The following is a 25,600-nucleotide window of genomic DNA, read 5'->3' as shown; positions in this document are numbered from 1 at the left end:
ATGAGCTTGAGACTTTAAAAACCATTAAAAATCTTACTGATCCCTTACTGACATTTATTGTCTTTAATAAAACAAAATAATTGAGAAATTTATGTAGCTCTGTCTTCACAAACTTCATATTTCCTGTGTGTATTCCTGCAGGTGTTCATATTAGGTATAAACACTTCCAGGGACCGTCTTATCAGCAGGACCAGCACATTATTATAAATAACCATGTCTATTTGAGCGAACAGAAAATTGATTGATTTAACAAACGTTTGGTGATATGGCAGTTGTTCATTAGCTGTCAGATACTCCGATATTTGACAGCAGCAGGAACAAGAAACAGTGTGCCGCACCCTGTCTGACAGTAAATAAAACAAAGTTCGATATATCAAACTACTGCTTGGCGAAAGAACTGCACTGCATTCTCAGTAGATGCACTTTAGCGTCTTTCCCCACTTCAATATTGACATGGCCTATAGCACTGCTTTAGTATCTTCCTCACGTTTCATCTAGATTATCTGTCAACGGCAGTGAGTTTACTGTCAGTACGCCACTGTTAGTCTCACTCAACTTCTTAATACATTTTTCCATTTTCCAAGGACTTTCTCAGTTTGCCCTTTTTGATTTGCTATCAGTTTAAACACTTAAAATACTTATAATAAACTGTCTTCACTGTATCTGCAACATCTGGGCCTCTCAAATCAAATGGTCAGAGGCTCCCTTGGTTAGTTTGTGCTTGTATCCACCATAACCCATTTTCACCGTCATGGTAAACACAACATGAAGTCGAAGGAAATAAGAAAACAAACTTCCTTCTTCTCTATTAAGAGCAGTAATACAATGAGGACGAAATTAAGCATCTTAATTTGGATTCTCTGCTCCATTGCTTCACAAAGCTCCCTTTTAATTATATTTATCTAATGAGGTCATTGAAATGCATAGGCGCAGCCGGCTTGCTTTGCATAGTGGCGGGATGGGGCTGTTTTCATCACAGGCGCTACATTGCCTGTGTTGTTTGATTAGATTTTGAGTGGCTCAAACACTGTCATTACTTAGTGTCTGGAGCACAAGTGCCTTTCTTCATCAATTTAGTTTATCCAATTTCCTAGTCTTTTTCTCTCTCTGCTTTATAAGTCTCTTCCTGTTTAAGTGTCTTCTTGGTTTATGGATGGTTTTTAGAGTATTCACTCTCTTTAACTTTGTTCATAAAAGCAAATAACTTTCACACAAAAGAGAATGTATTTCACAAGGTTTCACAGCTAGATTTTAATGCCTCATACCAGAATGATTTATCTTTTGGTTTTAAAACCCTTTGAATTTACTACTTTTTTTTTCATGTGCAAAGACATTCTAAATCATTTTCACAAAGTATGGTTACCAACTACAGTGTGTGTATAATTCACCTCACCTAACTTTATGCACTGAAAGTGATTTCAATTTATTAAAATGATATTAGATTAAAGCTGATTTTATTTATTTTTATATATATATATATATATATATATATATATATATATATATATATATGTGTGTGTGTGTGTGTGTGTGTGTGTGTGTGTGTATTAGTGGTGTAATGGTACACAGAAGTCAAAACGCAAAAACAGCAGACTGACTGAATGAAAATGCAAATTTACTCTTTGACAGCAGGTGGTGCTTTTGGAACAGCAGTGAAATAGAGATTCCTTGGTTATCCTCTGTAAACAAAGCAGCTCTGCACTTGTAAACACTACTTTAAATGATGTTTCATTAACAAAGTTCGGGAGAAGCGCGTCAGATACTTAGATACTATATGCAGCCCCGCAGCCCCGCCGCCAGCTTCCTTCAGCTCCCTCCTCCAAGCAAAACCACAAAACTCACTCGTCACTGCAACAACCATGACCGGTCCCCCAAATACCATCGCCCCGGAGCCTCCCCAAGTGGCCCACAACATCCGAGCGAGTACCCAGCAATCGATAATGGTAGAATTTCCTTCCTAATTAAACAAAACAAGACAAGACAGACCAAGCCATCTACATCTCCAACCTCCCTTCTCCAATCCAACCCTATCAGTCCGTCCTTGAGTTCCTCTGCCTCAGAAATTCCCAGGCTAAATCCCCCCGTGAACCCCCATTCTCAGATGAAGCCCAAAACCCGCCACTCACTTCTGGTTCCAAAAAAATCTCAAGTCCATCGTGCAATCGCCAGGCATCACAGCAGGAAATTTCTCCAGCCACTCTTTTCGCACCGGGGCAGCAACATCAGCAGCCCAGAAAGGACTCTCCAAACAGCAGATCCAAACCCGTGGATGATGGTCATCAGAAGCCTTCCAGAACTACATCAGAACTAATCGTTCACACATCTAAGAAGCCCACCAAACCCTCATCGGCTGATAAGCCATTTAAAGTAATCCATGTCTTCCCCCCACCTGGTGCAACGCTAGGAGTCTTGATCTCCCATCATTGCCACGAGAGCCCTCCCAGGTGGGTTTTTCTTTCTTTTCCCCGCCCGGCGGGCCAAACTCTTCGCCTCTTCCCCCCACCTGGTCCAGCGCTAGGAGTCTTGATCTCCTATCATTGCCACGAGAGCCCTCCCAGGTGGGTTTTTCATTCTCCCTGCCCAGCAGGCCAAACTCTATGCCTTCCTGCTGCCTGGTGCAAGGCTAGGAGTCTTGATCTCCTATCGTTGCCATGAGAGCCCTCCCAGGCAGGTTTTTCTCCTCGGCTAATTATATGTAAGCGTGAACTCGTGAATATGCATTATGTGGAAGTAAGAGGAGAAGAAAATGCCATAGAATAATTTCTTAAGATGGTCAGTTACTCTCAGAGATGCATTCATATAAACCCCCCTATATTTGTCTTCCTATATTTCAAGCATCGCAAGCATGAGCTTGATCTGCCTGCTACATTATTTTAAAATTTTTACAGACTTCATAAAAATTTCACACAAATTACATTTTGGGAAAAGATTGCAATGCACTTTGTGTGCAATTCTGAAAGAGAGATTGGCCAAAATAAAGCTAAAATACAGTTCTTCTTTATAGCCGGTCAACCAGTGCATCTCTAGAACCCTAAACTTTTCCACACTGCTGATTTAAAACATACAGCTCTTGCGTGCCATCTGAATTCACTGTTATTGTTTTGGGTTGTGCGTAGATCGTCTCTGTTATTCTGCTCTGTTGTGATGGTTAGTGTTATGTTACCGCACACAAAACGTGACGTCTATACCGTGACGGTTTGGGACAAATACATGTACAATTACACCCCTATATATATATATATATATATATATATATATATATATATATATATATATATATATATATATATAAATGAAGAGTTCAGATGCAAAAGCCTCTAAGTACTTTTTTTTTAGTGGTGACCCTTAATGCAGGTTACATTGATATGCCGGTATGTGGCGACAAGTGATTAGTTGCATCCAAACTAGATTAAGTAGCCAGATTACATACTATTTTCTCTGAGATTCTGAAGTGTGCATCTTGAAAGGCGGTTTGTGAATGGCAGTGAGGAGACACAAATAAAAGGTTGCATGACAATGGCAACATGACGAATGTAGTACAGCCGGATTACATTCATTCTACATATGTTCATATTATATAGAATGTGCTTTTAATTTAGGAATGGGTCATAGAGTTGTTCAACCGATTGGCTCAAAATACTGATTCATTTAGGAACAATACAGTTGTTGTTATGAGAGACTAATGTGGCTTCATTTAGAATTATTTTTGTCTAAAGTCTACATTAAGGCCACGTTCACACAGCAGAAGAATATGGTTGTCGGTCCTGTATTTGAGTTCTTAATACGGTTACGTTTACACACAGTACAGTTATTTATGGGCCTGACAACCGCATTCTGTAACCAAACTCACACCTGTAAATTTTCAGGACCCCCAACCGCATTCTCGGAACACACGCACTGTGAGAACGGAACAGGACTGGACAACTAGTTGACCATCACGTCATACAGTGCGAGAGAGCCACTCTGCCACATAAACACACGTTTACCTGTGTTGTGTGCTTTCATGTGTGGTTTCGGTAACTTACAGTGCCGAAAAAAATGAGCTGTGTGTCATCTGAAAGTTTTATATCCAGTCTCTACCTTAGGCACTCCCTCAGTTTTGTGTTCTGCGCATGACTTAAATGCTCAGAATTACTTAAATTTACCCAAAAATAACAGGAACTGTTGGTTAATGAAGGTTTGATGTATGAACTCACGGCTTAATTTGACTCTTGTCATGTCAGTAATTGATAAGACTTTCAGTTTTGTGGATGTCGCCATCTTGGATATTACTTTGGTCACTATTGCTATGGTTACTGATAAGGAATACAGGCTTGACTCCCATTGCATGTTAGTTGGTGAAAGTCAAAGTGAGCAGTAGTTTTTACGCATTTGGAGTTGACAGATTTCACAGAAACGGCTTAATGTAAGATGGGCACAGACTTTTTTTGTTGTAGCTTTAGGCTGTGATTCCATCAAGGCAGAGTATTCTGAATATCTTTGATATTTTAAGATAGTTTTAGAACACATTTTGTTTTCATGTAGTTGTTTAGTGTATGATGCCCAGATTGTACATTAGCTGACTTTGAAAAGGGTTATGGAGACATAATAATCCTTTTCAAAGTCAGCTAATGTACAGTTTTTTAAATCTGCGTTGTGTAGTGTATTCCAACCTTAAAGGGGTCATGAACTGAGAAATCAAAATTGCCTTGATCTTTTGACATATAATAATAATAATAATAACAATAATAAATTTTATTTATAACGCACTTTATATTCACACAGAATCACAAAGTGCTACAATGTAAAAATCAAAATAGAAAAAATCATTTAAACGCTTTTTTAAAAAGATAGAGGTTATATAGAGGATATAAGAGGTCATTGTACTATAAAAACATCCTGTAAGTTTCAGAACTCAAACTTTCTCATTAGTCTAAAACAGCTTATATTGAAGACAGTATGCAAAAATGACAGGTTGTGGAATGTGCCACTTTATAATGTAATAGTGTGACTGAACACCGCCTCTGCAGAAGAAAATCAATGCCTACTTCTAGATCACTGCCTGTTTAGCCCCGCCCACCGATTTGCACACATAGTGTAAATAACGGTAGAGGCGAACCAGGTCTATGCTGAAATCAAACGATAAAGATGGCTCTGAAGACAACAAGATGCTGTACAAAACCACAGTCTTTGCAATGCCTTCCTTCTGATCCCAACATTAGGAAAGAGTGGATGAACTTTATTTTTAATTAAGTTCCAGACTGTGTCAGTAAGAGCTTGGCCCTTTGTTCACTTCATTGTACCGTGGATTTGTTTACAAACAAGGAACAATTCAATGCAGGATTTTCAGAAAGTTTGAAACTAAAAGATGATGCTGTGCCAACTATATTGGAGCCGACAGTAACTGTTTATTAACTGTGTTTATTATGTGATCACTATTGTTTTTGTCTGTTATTACAGATAGTTTGATATGTACTATGTGAGTTGAGTTGGTACTGAGTGTCCATCTATGAAGGATGTAGGCTGTCAAACATACACAACCGTTAGCCAATCATACCAGTGGGTGTTTACTTCCAAGTCTACAATCCGCACCTATTCAAACATCGTTCTGATGAGGGGGTCAAAAACAGGACAAAAAATTGCTTATAACTTCTAAATTATGATGTTTTTTTTATGTAAAAATCTTGATAACATAAGTGAACCTCAGAGAACAGTATAATAATAAAAAAGGCAGTTCATTAAAAGGCAATAAGGGATCTAAAATGTAAGTTACTTAAAAATCGCATCTTGTTTATTTTGCTGTTTTGTAAAAGCAATATCTCACTTACAGTCGTGCTGTTGGTCTGAATATTTCTGCATAGAATAACTCTTATTAATGTCATACTGTTCATATTCAGTCTGCAAGACATCAGACATGTCTGTGTATATTTACAATGTAAGTAAGTGTATGCATTTGCAGCAAATGTATACTGTGAAGTTTCAAGGACAAAAAAGTTTCAAAAAACAAATGCTCAAACATTTCCAAATAACGGATGAAAAGCAGAGAGAGAGAGAGAGAGCTGAGCCAGAGGCCAAAAGTGAGCAGAATGAAAGCAAGAGAGAGACGCTACACATGAGACGGTGGAGAGAAAGTTAGATAAGAGAGAAAAAAGGGACTAGAGCTAGGTTTAGCAATTTCTGAATCCAGTTCCATTAAGAATTAATGGCTCGTGCAGTTTCAACTCTAGGCAGCTTTCTGTTGTTCTGAGCATTTGCGCTCTGTTTTCATTGGCGAGCTCGCTGACGTCAGCCCACCCCTCCAAAACACACTGAATTATTCAGCTGCTTGTGGCCTATCACTTCTTCATCAGCACGTACAGCAACATATGTGTCCAGCCAGACATGCATTAAGCATCACTGTCGACACGCAAAGTGGGAATCGTGCCCGAAAAAACATGGCTTTACTCCAGCATTACTAAAAGGTTTGCACGCCATCTCCGACGGTAAAAGAGAAATCAGGTCCTTTTATTTTCAATAAAGGAGGTACTCTGAAAACATCAAATTCATAAATCATTTTTTTAGGACGGTAAGCCTGGAGTCGACAGAAACTGCAAGTAGTTACTTTTGTCTTCAGCCGAGACAGATAAGCTTGGTGAGCCATTTTTACCCACAGTGCTTGACAAAAGAAATGTGCCATCAAACCAAATGAGACAGATTAATGAAATGAATTTTTCACACAGTAGAACAAGAAGCATTAGAGAAAGTTGGAGGGGGGAAACTCAAAAAGAAAGACGCTTTGACTCTAATAAGGTTGCGGATGAATCGGGGGCTGTGCTGCTGATAAAGGAAACTCTGGCGGTGTCAGAGACGTCCTCAGTCTCTGGTTCATCAGGGGTGGGAGGAACGCGATTACGGCTTCCTCCTAAAGCGTGTTTAATGCCATCTTTTTATATAATTTATTTGATTTGATCTTTTTTACTTTCACTGTCTTTATTATTGTGTATTAAGTTTTTTAACTATTTTTTATTTTTTATTTTTAACAACATACTGTAGTAATTTACTTGAATGTTTTGATTAATTTTGATTAATTTACTTGAATATCTTTTTTGTGTATATTTTTACATATTCAGACACAGGGCCTGTGTTATGTGGCACAATTAGTTTTGTTTTATTTTTATCTATCTATTTTTATTTCTTTCTTTGCAGTGTTACATTGTAACATACAAAATGCTATACACTGTTACAGTGTACTGGCATATTTTATTTTATTTTATTTTATTTTTCCTGTCACTGTCTTTATTATGTGCATTAAGTAATTTATTTATTTTATTTCATTTAGGCTTTTAGTATATATAAATATTTTTAAAATAACATTACAACAATTTACTTGAATATTTTATTTGATTTTTTTTCATGTCACATCTTCGTTTTCATGTGTTTTTGCATATCAGACATAGGGACTGTGTTATGTGGCACTATTTGATGAATGTGTTTACCTGGCCTCTGTGGATGTGATATGATTTGCTCTCAAGCATTGCTTTATCCCCACACCTTGCCCTCTGGGACTGAGAGAGAGATAGAGCGAAAGATACAAAGCAGAGATGGATCCTCAGCAAATACAAGCTTAGTGATCACAGTCTAGCCATAGTAGACAGACACAGGCAAACATGGCATCCAAAGGAAAAACAAATCAGTGCTTACTGTGACACTGGTGAGGTTGAGACAGAGGCACACCTTCTCTTTCACTATTGTACATTGGCATGAAGAACTTATTTCACACTTAAATTTTTTTTAAATAATTTTATTTAAACTATTTTCATTTATTCGTTTTTTAAAACATTTCTTATTACAATTATAAGCACCATTTTTTCTGTCACTGTTGTTATTGTGTGCATTGATGTGTTGGGAATATTGTAAGCAAAACAATAATTCCAGTAAGCGAGAATGTAACACTCCTCTTTTCAATTGATTTCCAGATGGGCAAATGGGAGAACCAGAGTTTGACTTTGAAATATCCAGTGTGGCCTCGCTTCAACTCTTTTGGTGATGCAGAGACAGACGACAATCACCTGACCATAGTAACTCTGGAGGAGAAGCCTTTTGTCATTGTGGAGAATGTGGAACGCCTCACCGGCACCTGCATGAGAAACTCCGTGCCCTGCCGCAAACACATCAAAGAGTAAGTCTTGTTCTTCTTAATCACACCCCCTCTACTCACCTTCTCCATCACTCACACATCTCCAGAAGGAATCACTCTCAAACCAATGGATGTTTGACATTCTGACCCTAGAGAGGTGCGTTGAGTGATGTAAGAGCACTCTTAAAGAGTGTTTGATATATGTTGTTGATTGCATGACTACTTACATCAATCAATATTGTAGTGTGTTACTGTCCACTGGTGGTTGGAAGACACTAAATTTTAAGGAGTTTTAAAGGTGTTAAATGAGTTTTAGGTGCTTATTGTCCAAGGGAGACCCCCCAAAAAAAACATAAAAAAGAAACGCCTTTTCTAAAGTTACAGTAAAAACAATAATATTCTGAAATATTGTTAAAGGACTAGTTCCTGATAATTTACTCAGCCCATGTCATCCAAGATGTTCATGTCTTTCTTTCTTCAGTCAGAAAGAAATGAAGGTTTTTGAGGAAAGGTTCTAGGATTTTTCTCCATATAGTGGACTTCAATAGGGATTAACAGGTTGAAGGTCTAAATTGCAGTTTCAGTGCAGTTCCAAAGGGCTCTACACAATCCCAGCCGAGAAATAAGGGTCTTATTTAGCTAAACGATCTGTCATTGTCTAAAAAAATAAAAATGTATATACTTTTTAACCACAAATGCTCGTCTTGCACAACCTCTTCATCTGTGTAAAACTTCGTCAACTTTAAAATCATCCAACATCATAGTTTTACCTTTTTTTGCAAAGTGTGTTTGACTTTCTTTGCACTTTTGCTTTGTGAACACTGTCGGTACTTCCACCTACACTCTTAAAAATAAAGGTGCTTTAAAAGGTTCTTCAAGAGATGCCATAGACAAACCATTTTTGGTTCCACAAAGAACCATTCAGTCAAAAGTTGTTTAAAGAACCATCTCTTTCTTACATTTTTATAATCTGAAGAACCTTCTTTCGCCACAAAGAACCTTTTGTGAAACAGAAAGGTTCTTCAGATGTTTAAGGTTCTTTATAGAACCATTTAGACAAGAAAGGTTCTTCGATGGCTTCTTGAAGCACCTTTATTTTTAAGAGTGTATGTCAAACGTGACCTTTCATAACGTGATTACGCAATGCATATAGTCGTGGATGCAGAGCTAGTGCAAGACGAGCATTTTTATTTTTTTATTTTTTAAATGACCGACAGTTTTTCTAGACAGGACCTTTATTCCTCGGCTGGGATCATGTAGAGCAACTGCAATTTGGACCTTCAACACATTGGCTCCCATTGAAGTCCACTATATGCAAAAAAAATTGTGGAATGTTTTCCTCCAAAATCTTCTTCTCGACTGAAGAAAGAAAGACATTAACATCTTGGATGACATAAGGGTGAGTAAAGTAAATTATCAGGAAATTTTAATTCTGGAGTGAACTAATCCTTTAATTTGTTTTTGTGATGGTAAAGATGAATTTTCAGCATCATTACTCCAGTCTTCAGTGTCACATGCTCCTTCACAAAATTCTTCTTATATGCTAATTCGGTGCTGAAGAAACATTTCCTATCAGTGCTGAAAACGTCTTTACTGCCACTTTTGATCAAATTAATGCTATAAAATATATATTTTTAAATGTACTCACCCCAAACTTTTGAACAGTAGTGTACATGTTTGAGTTTGCATAAACAACTATTAAAAAAGTCACAGTCATAAAAGTTGTGATCTGTGAGCCATGATTAACACAGTGTGTGAAAACTGCCCATGTGAAGAAATGTGCAGGGACTTATACTGGATTTTTTACACTGCTAAATAGGGCGAAGAATATATGATCTCATAGGATCACTGTAGCCTGTTCTGTATGCATGAAGATTAGTCTCATCAAAGAACCGAGCACACACGCAAACACACGAGAGGATACACGGATGACACACATGTCCACTTGCAAACAGGCCAGTGCTCTCAGTTGTGTTCCTCCAACGGCACAATTCCCACTCAAGCATCCATTGAGCCCGTTTGGAGGAAGAGGAGGAGGCAGGAATTACTGAGGCATGCAAAGACACTGGCAGGATATATAGTCCGGTCCTCCCTGTGATAGACCTGCCTCTCTTTCTTTAGTCTCTTCCTCAGCCTCACTTTATTGGTTCCTCATCTGCTTGGTTTTAACAGCAAAATTACTCAGTTAACTTAACTACTGAGCCATAATCACAGTGAACAGAACTAGAAGTTGCCTTAGTGCATGAGAAACACCAACGGGAACTTTTGCCCTAATTCAGCATAACTCAAACACAATCAGAGAGTTGGTATTATCTTCTGTGTGGCTTTTAAAAAAAAAATCTGATTAAATTCCTTGTGGTTCAATAAACAACCTTCAGATTTACATTCCTTTAGTTTTACAAAAGCTTTAGTTTGCTTATAAAGCACAGATGTTTATGGTAAAAGCAGTAGAAGATTTCTTACTTTTTTGAAAGCTCATCTGTCACTGAGATACAGTATATAATATTAATTTGCTCCATTTGTTTTTCCATTACAGATTTTTGCAAAACTTTTGCAATATTTTATAAATGTCGATAAAAAACTGTTGTGAAATGACAGCGTTGCCATTACGCAACTAAAATGTCATTTTTTTCATCTTGCAATAAATTGTGACGACTGATTTGGAGCCATAATGCAGTGTAAATAAGGGGCTATTTAAGCATTAACGGCAAGAAAAGCCCTTATACTTGTGGGCAACCACATATGAGGTGTTTCTCGGAGGTTATAGTACATTAAAGAATGATCATGTGGCTTTTACGTATGCCCAATGAGCTGTATATGTGAAAAAAAAAACTTGCCTGAAAATCTTCTTTTTGAGTTTTTGCAAAAGTAACATGTCTACATTGGGCGTATTTTTTTTAAATTCGCAATTTCAATTTGCGCAATTTGAAGGGTCATAGAAACGCAGCTATTGTTGAAGCCATAGTTAATTCAGAACTCTGTGATTCAAATATTTGGGGTCAGTTTTTTTTTCGTATCAAAAATTCAACAAGTATGCACTAAATTGATCAAAAGTGGCAATAAACTGTTATATTTGTTATAAATATAAAAGACTATAATATAAAATACCTTTATATTGTTATAAAAAAATTCTATTTCAAAATAATGGTGTTCTTCTGAACTTTCGTCAAAAAATTCTGAAATAAAATGTGTCACAGTTTCCACAAAAATATTTAAATAATAATGACACTGGGGACTCAAGTAATGATGCTGAAAATTCAGCTTTTCCATCACAAGAATAAATTCTGCCTTTTTTAAGTATTGCATTAGGAAACAATTTTAAATTGTAATAATATTCCACAATATTACTGTCTTTTTTATTAATTAAATTAATGCAGCCTTGGTGAGCATAAGAGACCTCTCCAAACTTGTCATTATTTAATCACCCTCATGCCTTCTCTAAACTTATGACTTTCACGAAAGATGAATTTTTGAAGAATGTCTTGACTGCTCTTTAAATGCGAGAGAATTAAGCATCTGATGCTTCAAAATGACAAATAAACAAAAAAGTGGTTAATCAAATGTGTCATCTAATCTAGTCTAATTAAATTCACAAGAGAAGTAGCAATGTCCAGTCTCAGTGGACATAGGAAGACATGTTTTGACTTTATTTTTAACAATGCTTTTATGTTTTTATCAACCTGGGGCCTCATTTATAAAGACTTGCGTAGAAACCATCCTTGATTTTATCTAAGAACTTTTCTGATTTGATTGTAAGAGCGATTCAGAGAAAACGAATGTACCACGAAATCCATGCGTACGCCAGTCATTCGGTTATAAATCACAAATGATCGTGGAATTGTGTGCAGCTGAATGTTCCGCCGTCGAAACGCCCCTGCTTAATTAATTAACATATAAAATGAGCTCATTCCTAAAGCAAAAACTCTGTGACAATGGCAAGTAAAAAAGAGCGCAAGAAATCAAATTATAGTGAAGCTGAACTATCTGCAATACCAGGCATTACCACAAGGAAACGGTCGTACGCCAAGCTGGAATCTGACGTGGAGATAAGTACTTTTAGAGATAAGTAATAACATACCATCTGCATTACACCTAAACCTACCCGATAGTACGAACAAAAAGCATTTTTAGTATTTTTCATGGGATTTGTACCCAAGCATTCTGCATCCTAAGTTCTGCATTCTGCATCTGCACCCTCGTTGCCGGCTGAGCTACAGAGAAAGCGTCTTACGTCCGGAAAGCAAAACATATGGAATTGTAATCATACGACATGTATGTAAATGATTACAAGTTTCTGTTTCACGTCTTGCGAAAAAATTCACACAGCTACAATTTCGTCATTGGACCATGTTTTTTATGGCAATTTTGTATCTTTTTTGGACCTTCCAAGCTCTCAGTCCTCATTCATTGTAACTGCATGAGAATTTCTCTTCTTTTTGTTTCATAAAAGAAGAAAGTCAGCAGGTTTGGAATGAAATAAAGTACAAGATGACAGATGGCTGAACTAATACTTTAACTCCAAAACTATGTCAAGATTCACCTTTTTGGCCCAGTCTGACAGACAGACAGTCTAGCACTCTGACTGATCTTTGTCGGAGATAAATATGATGATGTGAAAACGGCAGCTCATCTGGTATCCTCAGCTGTCGTTTTACCCTCTACTTCAGCTGCTGCAGAAACTGATGCAGTGCCAGCTTGACAAGCCACAGACACAGAGGAGACATGCTTCAGTGACCAGGACGCACACACACCAACAGATGCAAACAATTCAAGATCATTCTGAGCCACTGAGATATTTGTGCTTTAAAATGTCAGAATTCGGATATCTGAAGCCTGTTGTCAACTCTATCAGCTCAGGCTGCAGACTATCACCTCCAACTTTTACTTCTTAGATTTAAAAAATATATCTCTAAAGGAAGAAACAACCATAGCAACATTGTGTGTTCATAAGAACGTAATTGGTGTAGTAAAGGCAGTGAGGAAGTGGTCTGGTGACATAAGGGAGCCTCTCTTATTGCCGCTGGGTATCGAAATGTGAGGAAGACTGTGCAATAATATGGATTCTGCCTTGTGAGAGTTTGAATAGAGCCTCTGCAGGAGCCGGGGGAATTCATCGTGTGCGTCATAGCCAGCGCAGAGGGGAAGAGATTGATTTTAAACTGGATTTTGCCTAGGCAGTCGAATGTGCGTCTCTCTCATTGTGGAGACAGGAAAGTTTGTTCAATTCTGCAGTCAGAAGGCATGCAGCCACTTCTTGCTGCCAAAAACACTCCTCTGCTTTCAAGCGATCAGTGCTAGGCTGGATTTACAATAAGCTTTTTTTTTTTTCCTAACACGATAACAGGAAACAAATTTCATAGCTCAGCTTTTCAGCCTTTTGCAGACTGCAATGTAGCTGCATTGTAGACTCATTTATTTTGTTCAGGTTATGGAGCAGCTAGGACAATCGGCAAATGATCAGTGTTGGGAGTATTCAGTTTTACATTTGATTACTTTTTGACTACTTTCCTACATTTTCTAATGAATGTGTTGAACTGTTATTCATTTTTAAACATTTAAAGCAGGCAGGGTAAACCTTACAGTAGTACTCAACACTGATTACTGTCAAAATTTCCTTATCACTTGAACTAAGATTATAATAATTCAATTTTAAACCATAGCAACCACAAAATCAGACTTTAACATCTTTTTTTTTTTACTTTTAGATCTGAGGTCTTTTACTAATTAAAAATCACTAAAAGATATAGTTTAATCGCTATGTTACTGTTTTTGAAACCAGTTCTTTGCATCACTATGACATGAAACACTGGTATCTATTAATGCCATGGAAAAAAAGTTAATCTTAAAAACTACATAAACCCAAATAGGCAAATAAACAATTATCGAAAAAGCATATGTCCAAAACTCTATTTCTATTATAGTGCAGTCAATGTAATTTGGGGAAAACAGATAAATTAAATCTGTATGTATGTGAAAATATTTAGATGTAACCCCCTTTGTAACATTAACATTTTCACAACTAACTGTAATTAATTTTTTTTTCTCAGTAATTGTAACAGATTACAGTTACATTTATTTTGTAATTAAATTACATAACTCTGTTACATGTACCTAGTTACTCCCCAATACTGCAAATGATTGTAAGTAATTAAAAGTGAAAATTCACTTCTTAAAGGTGTAGTTATTTTTATTGTAATGATAATTTTGATAAACAGAATATTTTATTATATTTTTATGTATTTTATTATATTTTATTAGTCGACGAGAAGAGGCTTGGTCGACCAAATTTTATTATTATTATTATTATTATTATTATTATTATTATTATTATTATTACAATTATTTTAAAAGGAACCATGTACAATTTTAACATAAATGTTTCCATTTCACGTATTGTACCGAATTTAGCCGACGGCTATTTTTCATTCGCAGTGCCCTGGCAGGTAATCATAGGCAAGAAAAAAAAAAAATAAACAGCATACACATACACACATATTAGTCGCTTAGTTGCAGAAAAAAAATTCCACAGAAAGTGGCAAAGTCCCTGACGGACAGATCGTTAACGGCTAGTGATATAGTACATCGGACAGGACATACAAATGCTACCCTATCATTCATTGATGTCAAATATGGCATTTTATCTGAAAGATGTGCACTGCCCTCCAAAAGTTTGGAAACACCCTACAAAAGTAGGGTTTTGGACAAAATTGACATGAATCCTTTTTAATTTGTGATAATTTTGCATTAATAAGGGACAACACAAACTACGAAACATATCAAAATATTCACCATTAGCAGCTATAACAGCTCTGCATAATCTGGGCATATGAGCTGTCAATTTATTCAAACATTGACTTGATATATTACTCCAAGCCTCCTGAAGGATTGCCCAAAGATGATTCACACTATGCTGATATCGTCCAAAACCACCCTTTGCCAGGGGTGTTTCCAAACTTTTGTAGTAGCAACTTTACTTAGCAGCTCAATATAATGTTGTCAATCTAGATTTGTAGGAACCTGAATAGTAGCGCGCTTACTGCATATCAGATGGAGGCGCTGGTGTCTGTAAAGACTCTACGTTTATTTGTGTGCACTCACAATAACAACAAAACGTTGTGCTTTTGTAAAATAATGAAAGCACTTTCTGCTGTCTCAGTCTCTGTAAACTTGAGTTCGAAACTCTGCGAATACTTGCCTTACAGACATGAAAAACATCTATAGAGAGTGAAATGTCTAGTTTTAAATGAACAAATTCAAATAGTAAACAAATGCTCTCATATTATGTAATCCGTATGAAACAGGCATGAAGGCACATCACCGACTTCATAAGCCGGAAACAAAGAAAGCACTAGTTTATCAATACATTATTAAAACGTTAATGCAGTCTCTTTGCTGTTTTTTCCTAAAATATTCATAATTCATATATCTGTATTTTTGTGTGCACTTGTGTGCTTATTAGGCTATGTAGGCAATTAAAAGGCTTATTATTATAATTACCATGGTTTATTACTAAATGTGTGACTAATAGTCGACCAAAGCTTAAAATGACCGACTACTAGTCGACCAGAAAAATCTTTAGTCGAGGACAGACCTTGAGATGCAGTAATTTTTATCTTCTGAAATAAAATCGCCACCGTTTCCACAAAAATATTAAGCAGCACAACAGATTTCAACATTAATAATAATAAGAAATGTTTCTTGGGTACCAAATCTGCATATTAGAATGATTTCTGAAGGATCATGTGTCACTAAATTTTTCAAAGCTTTATTGTTTTGTTCAAACTCTCGCATCTCCAGTAATGAAAGTTTACACAGTGCACATGCACTTTCTCTAGGCAAGCATAATTAAAACATTCACATTTTTTTTGATGTATCTAAAAACAAATATTTATAGTCGTCGCATGCAGGCGACATCTGGGGCTACATCGGGACAACATCAAATTCATGGCGATAGCAAAAATAGTTCGCGCTGAGAAGGATTTTGTGCGCATGGGAGCAATCTGCAGAAACAAAGTACACTCATAAGTGTTTTTCCTTAGTGTTGATCTGTTTAAAGAACATAGAGAGCCGAGTCTTAATTAGCTTCAATCTAAAAGTTAAATGAGGCTCCCAGGTGGCTTTGCTGGTTTAAGTGTTGTCTGTCTGAACTCTGCAGTGGAGATGCTCCACTCACAGATGGTGGTGTGATTACTAATGCAGCTCTGTCCTGTCGGCAACCCTGTCATTTTTTTCTTGGCGAAAGTACACTTTTCTCTACAAGCTTAGCTACTTTGTACAACTGTCAGCTAATTGGAGAGTGTTCTGTATTCACCCCAGTCTCTCATAATTATGTCCAGAACATGCCTCCTCCAGAGTGCATGTTGTGCAGACATGTAGTTAAGGGTGCGAGCTGTTAACCAAAAGGTTGTAGGTTTAAACCCAACAAGGGACAGTCCATTAACCACTGCCGGTTTGCCCTTGAGCAAAGCACTTAACCCCAGGCTACTCCAGGGGGACTGTCCCCGTAATAAGTGTTCTGTAAACTGTCTTGGACAGAACCAAAAGTTTTACTCATTTCTGATTCACTATAAAGATCTCTGCGAATGAAAAATATGCACAAATTGAAAAAAAAGTAAAACTGTTCATCTAATTATTGTTTAAAAATGTAATTAAATGTAACAATAAAGCATAAACTGATAAATAAAGGCAACATTTACATTGCATTTGTTTGTCCTTTTGTCAAATGTTTTTTTTATTCATTTGAAATAAGTAAAGTAAAGAAAAGTAAAGTTGACCTTTGTAAATAAGTAAAGAAAAGAAAAGTATAGAAAAGTAAAGTTGACCTTCGTAAAGTGATTTATTTCATTTACATTTTTATTACAATTAAAACCTTATAAATAAAAAAATAAAAATATATAGTTATGTAACAATAAAGAATAAAATAAATGTAACAATAAAGTGATTTATTTACAGTTTATTCTTAATTTATTTAAATTGATCATTAATTAAATTATGATTAAATAAATTGGTAAGTTTTATAATAAGCCTTAATTTTTTTTAAGTGACATTTCTAGTCCTTGCCAGGTATAAACATTAATGTACCCATATTTTAAAGCAGAAGTTAACTTCTAGAATAAAAAAAATTTCTGATAATTTACTCATCCCCATGTGAAACAAGATGTCTTTCTTCAGTCACAAAGACATAAAGGTTTTTTAAGAAAACATTCCAGGATTTTTCTCCATATAGTGGACTTCAATGGGCTCAGTGGGTTGAAGGTCCAAATTGCAGTTTCAGTGCAGCTTCAAAAGACTCTACGTGACTCCAGCTGAGAAATAATCTGTCATTTTCTAAACAAAATAATGCTCATCTTGCACCAGCCCAACCTCACGCATTATAGTAATGTTGGAATGACGTATGCAGAAGTGCCAAACCAGTGTTTACAAAGCAAACGTGTAAAGAAAGTCAAACGCCCTTTACATTTGGACCTTCAACCTGTTGGCCACCATTGAAGTTCACTATATGGAGAAAAATCCTGCAATGTTTTCCTCAAAAACCTTCATTTCTTTGCGACTGAAGACAGAAAGACATGAAAATCTTGGATCACATGGGGGTGAGTAAATTATCAGGAAATGTTTTTTTGTTTTTTTTTTGGAAGTGAACTTCTCCTTTAATTCCAGTAAACTTTTGTTTTGGTGAGGTAGTACCCTAGGACGAATTCTGCTGAGAAATAAATAAAAGTTAAATGAGAGTATGAACTTGACGCACTGTAAGATGGAGCAGATTCTACTCCAGTCACCGCCTCCTGACTGTGTCTAAAAACAGGACATTCTCCCCCAGTCCAAATGAAATAATCATTTTGATTGCGCTGTAAATAGAATTGTCTTCCTCCTCGCTCGGGAAAACAGGAACCCCTCTGCAATTAAGTCGGCACAGATTGTCGGTGGTCTTTACGAGGCATCAGAAATCTCCAGCCGACTGCAATTTTCACCAGAGGTTTGGCATTCCCTTGATGGCTCCCTGAGAGGCTCTCAAGGGAAAGCCCTAGTATTCATTGTAATTAAGAAATTTCTCCACTGCTGGCAGCGCGAGGCTTTATCGTTCATGCTTCAGCACACTATACCTACTGTACTGTAATCCCAGCTAGAGAATGGTCTGCGCAAGCAGGCTGCTGTCCAAACTATGCTTTAGACATACTGCAGCTAAATACAATTGTGACTCCTCTTCTGAGTGCTTAATCCCACTCTGTTCACACAGAGATGGCTTATTGTTTACATGTAGTGAAGTTCACACACGCAGTATATAGTAACTGCACAAAAGGAGGTCTACAAAGATAGAAATTGATCATTTTGTTAGTGATTTCATGTTTTTTGTGAGATTAAAATGCAAAAATATTATATATAAAATATAATTGTGCTTCTTTAGCTTTTCTGTGGTTTATTTTCTTCAACAAGGAAATAAGCTTATGGACGAGACTACCGGTTCATTAACCACTATAGGGAAATAAAAAGAAGAATAACAATGTGCAGTAAACAGTAAAACTGTTTGCACTACAAACCAGTGTGTTCATAAGATATTACATTAAAATAGCATAGTAAGAGACACCATTTTGCAATATCAAGCAGCAAAACAAGCTGTTTTGTACAAATAGCTGGATGTGGATTAGACCGGAAGCCAGACCCATAAAATTTACAAAAGGCTGTGCCCACTGTTACAAGAAAAAAAGGTGGATAAACATGAAGTAACACTCTGACATATTGTGTTATATAAGTGGTCATGAAATTAATAGACTCTAAATTCTGATGACATGTGGTCAGATTCATTCCCCCAAACATTTAGGTTGTGACAATAAATGTAAATTTAAATCTTTCAAATTCATACATTATAGTCCAGAGAGAGCACTTTGTCAAAAAAATAAAAAAATAAATAAAATAAATAAATAAAAAGGTCATTCTATAAGTTTTTATAGAACCGGTTCTATACGTTCCCATTTTAGAACCAGTTCTAAATTTTCAATAACCGGGTATTTGATAAGACACATGCATTCCGCTTAACAATTCCCGCCTTCGCATTTTAATGTGATTTTTTAAAACTATTTAAGTGCAGGAAGGGAAAGAACTTGCACACTGTTTGCATGCAGCACACACATCTGAACCACGAGCATGGAAAACAGCGGTCCCAATGCGGGTTCCTGACCTGTGTCCATTCTCAAACAGTTCTGTGCATTTCCACTGCAAAAAAGGTTGTTCTGGGCTACCCTGTCAGATTTAGCTTCATCCCATTCAAACATAATAGTGGCATAATTCGACAGCTAGTGTTGGTAGCATAATCTGATAGGAAGCATTATTTGTTAGAACACCTGTACTTCTCTTTCACATTTATTGACCAGTATGCAAGAAATATGTCAGTATATCATCATAAACACAGTGATTTGTCTTAAGCGAACATAAACAGATGAGAAAGAAAACACATGTGTAACAGTATTTTTAGATCTGTGTTCGGTATTAAAGAGACAGCCGTCTAATAAACGTGCCACCTGTCATGGTGTTAATCAAAGAACAAAAGAAAATCATTAACTAACTGAATATCTTTCGTAAATTTAATGAGGATTAATTAATATTTTATTTATGAAAAAAAAGCATGCAGCGTTTTTAAACTTTTGATTTCAATTCCTGTACCTGACATTTGTTCAGTTTTATTTATGTATGCTATTGCTAATTGATTAGTTTGTTCCTATTTTATTACTTGCCTTTAACAGTTTAATGTTTGAAACTTATATTAGTCTAGTTGTTTTTTTGCTGTGGTATTTTTTGTTCAATCCATAGGCAAAAGACAGAATAAACATGTTTGACTTAAAACTTTTAATGTATTTTATTGGAATCAGAATTAGGAATTGATAAGAATCGGAATCGATAAGCAGAATCGGAACTGGAATCGGAATCGATAAAATTCAAACGATACCTAACCCTACTGCTAAGACACATGTATATGCAAACACTGTGTAAAAGCTGCAATACTGGTATTCTAAAACATGCCACATCTCTCCCTATGCATGAAACAATCCAGAAAATGCATCAGTCAGCTAAGCGTGAAATGGTCCTGACATCATGATTCAGATATCCTGCTTTAAGTTGAACTGTGATTAATGTGCTCTATCCATCAGCAACACCACTGAGGGAGGAGGAACGTACATTAAAAAATGCTGCAAAGGCTTCTGCATCGACATCCTGAAGAAAATCGCTCGCAACGTGAAGTTCACCTACGACCTTTATCTGGTGACCAACGGCAAGCACGGGAAGAAGATCAACAACGTTTGGAACGGCATGGTGGGAGAGGTGAGAAGATTTCAATAGTCAAATCTGCCGATGCGTTTTGTTATCGAAAGCTGCTTTTCCATTTACAGAGCTAAACAAAGGTTAGATTGAACAAAGTTTTGTTCACAGAAGCGCAGTGCGCTTCTCTCTCGCGAGCTCTGCACTGGAAGTAATTTTGTAACAGTCAAAGCCTGATAGCAATCAAATGTGAAATTGGGGAATGGAGCTAGATATTTGTTCAATTTGGATCCAGAGAGAGTGAAATGCTGGAACTCAAGCTTCATTTGGCTGCAAAAATGAATCGAAATATCCCAGGTGTTCTGTATATAAACTTGGCAGCTTTTGACTAAACCTCCGTGTCGTCTCGTCTCCTTCCACAGGTGGTGTACAAAAAAGCAGTCATGGCCGTGGGCTCCCTGACAATCAATGAGGAGCGCTCAGAGGTCATCGATTTCTCCGTCCCCTTCGTGGAAACAGGGATTAGTGTGATGGTATCCCGTAGCAACGGAACCGTCTCTCCATCAGCGTTTTTAGGTAACTATCTGCAGGGCACAGCGGCCGTTTTCTTGACGATCGTGAGGGGCAAGTCTTATTTCCACCTGTCAAAATATTGAAGTCTTCCCACCAATCAAACCAGGCCGATAGAGTCGCCCACAAATCCGCTGAAGTGGGCCGCTTTTAGATTCATAGCACCCTGAGTGCTCCTTTATGCTTGATGGCACTAGATCAGCAAGCCATTATTTAATTAGCATAAGGCCAATAATTACCGGGTCTGAGAAACTTCCCCAATGGACACTTGCCAGTTTCGCATTTGCTTCCCACGGTAAAGCTCTTTAATCTCTTCAGCTTGTCTATAGTCACATATCAAGCCTGGATGATAGTCGCTGACTGTGACTTTTTTTCCCTCCCCTATCTACCTGTCTCTCGCTCCTCCTCTGTCGCCGCAGAGCCCTTCAGTGCGTCTGTGTGGGTGATGATGTTTGTGATGCTGCTGCTGGTGACTGCAATGGCTGTCTTCATGTTTGAGTACATCAGCCCCCTGGGCTTCAACAGGAACCTCGCTCAGGGCAAAGGTACGTAACTAGCACTCTCAGCTACTCCCTCCCGCTCGCCCTCCCTCCACGGTTCCTCCTCCGTTTCCCCTGCAATGCAGTCGCTCTTTCAGTTTCAGGCACGCTCGTAAATCCTTGCCCTGCTCTGATAGAGCGTCTCACATCTGCACCACAAACCCCTTGTCTTTTGCAAAACATAAAAGGCTTAATTTATACTTAATTTCACCGTGTTCACCACCGAGTGGTTTCGGGCTCTGAGTTAGTTCAATAAAGTTCAATTAATTTTCATTTGATTCAAGTGGATCCGATTTAAGTCTTATAGCCTCATTTGGAGTGCCTTTGTTACGTGGCACTAAAAAGCATTTCTACCCTTGTTAGATGACTCATTTAAAGCAAAAGGGAGGCACGTCAAAGCAATCTAAAGATAAATCGCCAGTCTATTTCTACTCTCACCTTACAAACGAACCATTACTAGCTTCTGTGTTTTTATCCTAATGTTTCACGGTGAACTCCTGCCGCTTATATGAAAACAAAAGGGCTTGTGAACTGTTCAAGAATATGAAGATTAACAGGTTGGCTTTATTCTGTGCAAGTGCTCTAATGACCGTGCAGAGGGGAGATTAAGTTATTTCCGAAATTAAAGCACTGAGAAAGGCTTTGGCACAAATGAAGGATGTTAATGAAAACGCATCTTCCGCAGACCCCCACGGACCATCCTTCACCATGGGGAAAGCAGTGTGGCTGTTGTGGGGCCTGGTGTTTAACAACTCCGTGCCCGTGCAAAACCCCAAAGGCACCACCAGCAAATTCATCGTGTCCGTCTGGGCCTTCTTCGCTGTCATCTTCCTGGCCAGTTACACTGCCAACCTGGCTGCTTTCATGATCCAGGAGGAATTTGTGGACCAAGTGACAGGTCTAAGCGACAACAAGGTAAAACAATATTTATACACTAGCGTTTAAATGTTTGGGGTCAGTAAGATTTTTAGTTACTTATTTTTTTAAAGAAATTAAAACTTGTATTCAGCAAGAGTTTTGTAATGATGCTGAAAATTCAGCTACCACCACAGGAATAAAATTGTTATTTTATATTGTAATAATATTTCATAGTATTACTATTTTTCTGTATTTTTAATCAAGTAAGAGCAGCCCTTATGAGCATAAGAGACATTAGAAACATTAAAATACAGTAAAACCAAAAATTATTCAGACACCAGATATAATTTTTGATATTTTTTTACTAGTGGGTGCAGGACGCTATAGTTCATTTATGTAAGTAAGGATAGCAAAATAAAGTAAACTGTAAAATATTGTACCCCAAAATGTTTCATACAGCGGACTACCAGTAAAATTTATAAAAATGTGGGACCAAAAATGTTATTTGATACTTTTATTTGAGACCTGACCATGCTTTATCATCTGACATTATCAAGATGAATTTGCGCTGACACAGTTTAACTCTTGAGTTCTTGTCATATTTTATTAACATTTTCTAAACTATAGCGAATAAACTGTGATAATGTGAGAAATGTTAAAGGTGTCTGAATCAATTTTGGTTTGACTATCTCCCGAGCCCACATTACAAAATGTTATTACAATATAAAATATATATTTTTACATTTTAATATACTTTAAAATATAAATTATTCCTGTGATACAAAGCTAAATTTTCATCAGCTGTTACTCCAGTCTTATGTGTCACATGATCCTTCGGAAATCATTCTAATATGCTGATTTATTATTAGAATTATCAATGCTGAAAACAGTATTAAATTGTTATTTAATATAAAATATGTATTTTTGGAACCTATGATTCTTTGTGATAAAACCTGTGATAAAAATGTACTGACCCCAAACTTTTGAACAGTAGTGTATTGTTAGAAAGTCTTTCTGTTTAAAATAAATGCTGTTCTTTAACGTTTTCTTATCAAAGAATCCTGAAAAAGTATCACAGGTTCCAAAAAAATATTAAGCAGCACAACTGTTTCCAGTTTATGTTATATAGTAGAATGATTTTTGAAAGATCAGGTGACACTTAAGACTGGAGTAAAATTCAACTTTAATTACAGATATAAATTACATTTTAATTTATATTATTATAGAAAAACATTGTTTTACATATCACAATATAATTTTTTTCTGTATATTTGATCAAATGAAGCCTTAATGAGCATTAGAAGCTTCTTTAAAAAACAAACTTTTAAGCAGTAGTGTATATAACCATTTAATAATATTCACATTCTTAGTCAAGTTTACCTTGCATTTAGGTCACGTAAGCATGTTTATTGATAGATTAAATTCAATTCAATTCAAGTTTATTTGTATAGCGCTTTTCACAATACGAATCGTTGCAAAGCGCTGTCAAATGGGAAAGTGTGTGTGTGTGTGTGTGTGTGTGTCTCCCAAAGATCTAATGAAAGCTCCGTCACTGATGGCAGCACAGTGGTTTCGATCCTGTAATAGCACAACAAAGTAGTTTGACCTTTGGTAAGACGTTGCAGTCTCTGCTGGGTATTTACTGCAGTCTAGAGTGTTTAGTTTGCAAGCTTGAAGTTATGTCGGCCGCTGGATGTTTTGTTCATGAGGCTCGTATCCAAGACTAACAAGCGCTCCTCCTTTACATAAAAACAAAGCCTTCACAACTGATTAGTATTTATTTCAGGCAGAGAATGCACAACGATCTTTCATGAGAATCCTGCACCACGCCAGAATGCCGCTGTAAGTGTTGGATGACAATGAGCTTGAGCCTTCTTTAAAATAATTTGAATGCTTGGAAGCTTTAAAAAGGACTATGCATTGCAAGAGAAAAACAGAAGAATACAGACTACTGCTAACATCATATAATATAATATTTATATATGTAATAATAAATATAACATAATCAGGTGTTACTGTTAATTAAAGACCTATTTGATGAGTTTAGATATCTTTTCTTGCACATACCATTTAAAAAATGTGACCCTGCACCACAAAACCAGCATGTCACAAGGAGGGTCAGAGACGTGCGGATCCATTCGCAGCATTTATTAGATGACACAAAACAAACAAACACAAAGGGGCAGGCAGAAATCGTCGTCAAAAAACAGGCAGAAAGGTCAGGGCTGGCAGCGAGAATCAAACACGGGAGGGAGTCCAGGAATCAAACACACGGGAAAACAAACACGGGAAGGAACGCTCAGAATTACGACCATTAGGAACAATAAGACTTCGCCGAGTGGCTGTGTGTGTGAGAAGCTTAAATGCAGTCAGTGTGATGAGGTGCAGCTGTGAGCGGTAATCAGTAAAGTGAGAGCAGGTGAATGCAGTGATTAGTGCAGTGGCTTGTGGGGAATGAAGTCCATTAAGTGTGGTGCAAGAGTTCATGATGACAGGATAGACCAGATACGTGACAGAGCCCCTCCCCAAGGAGCGGCTTCCAGACGCTCTAACCACCTAATACCACCTGGAGGGTGGTGGAGCGGAGGCGGAACAGGGGGAGGGATGGAGGGCCAGGTCCATGTAGGGGTACTGGAACCACGAACTGAGGCGGAGCCGACGGAGGGAGAAGCCATGGTGGAGGAAGGGTTGGCTCCTGCCTGGGGCCGACCGACGGAGGTGGAGCCGGTGGAGCCCGAGGCGAAACTGGAGAGTCGATGGTCCTGGGCGACACAGAGGATCCGGAGGACCAAGGCGGAACCCAAGGCTCTGGCGACCCCGGCGGAGATGGAGGTCCGGAGGTACGCAGCGGAGCCGGAGTGACAGAGGATCGAGGCTGTGCCCACGGGAGGGAGGAGGTCCACAGAGCCGGCAGGACGGAGTGACGAGGCGCAGCCGGAGGAGTAGAGTCCAGAGGCGAAGGTGGGGCGACGACTGACCGGGGCGGAGCCGGAGAGACGATGGAGCCCGGAGGAGCTGGTGGGCCGACGGCCGACAACGGAGACGAGGGAGCACAGAGCCGGGGTGGAGCCGCAGGGTCGGAGGGCCGAGGTGGAGTCCAGGACTCTGAGACTGGAGGTGATGGTGAGGGATCCTTCAGTCTGGACACCGATGGAGACTGGCAGTCCCACGGCAAGTCCTCTGCACCGAAGGTGGGATGTGGGTGAGCAGAGGGACTGTCAGGAGACAGAGGTGGCGGGACTGGAGCAGCAGGGAGGGTGGGTGGGAACAGTCCATGCATGAGCTCCGT

The 25,600-nt window shown here is 37.8% G+C and overlaps 1 protein-coding gene across 1 annotated transcript in view; it reads left to right on the top strand.

Annotated features, from left to right (window-relative positions):
* Positions 1 to 25,600, top strand: part of grin2aa (glutamate receptor, ionotropic, N-methyl D-aspartate 2A, a) — a 185,695-nt gene that overhangs the window by 143,242 nt on the left and 16,853 nt on the right. The window contains exons 4-8 of the mRNA XM_073841213.1: positions 7,935 to 8,137; positions 20,236 to 20,407; positions 20,767 to 20,920; positions 21,334 to 21,459; positions 22,139 to 22,368. Coding sequence (XP_073697314.1) covers positions 7,935 to 8,137; positions 20,236 to 20,407; positions 20,767 to 20,920; positions 21,334 to 21,459; positions 22,139 to 22,368 — 885 coding nt within the window. The remainder of the gene's footprint in view (positions 1 to 7,934; positions 8,138 to 20,235; positions 20,408 to 20,766; positions 20,921 to 21,333; positions 21,460 to 22,138; positions 22,369 to 25,600) is intronic.

Source organism: Garra rufa, chromosome 1 (assembly GCF_049309525.1).
Source record: "Garra rufa chromosome 1, GarRuf1.0, whole genome shotgun sequence".
NCBI classification, from domain to species: Eukaryota; Metazoa; Chordata; class Actinopteri; order Cypriniformes; family Cyprinidae; genus Garra; species Garra rufa.
This window is presented reverse-complemented; position numbering and strand designations above follow the sequence as displayed.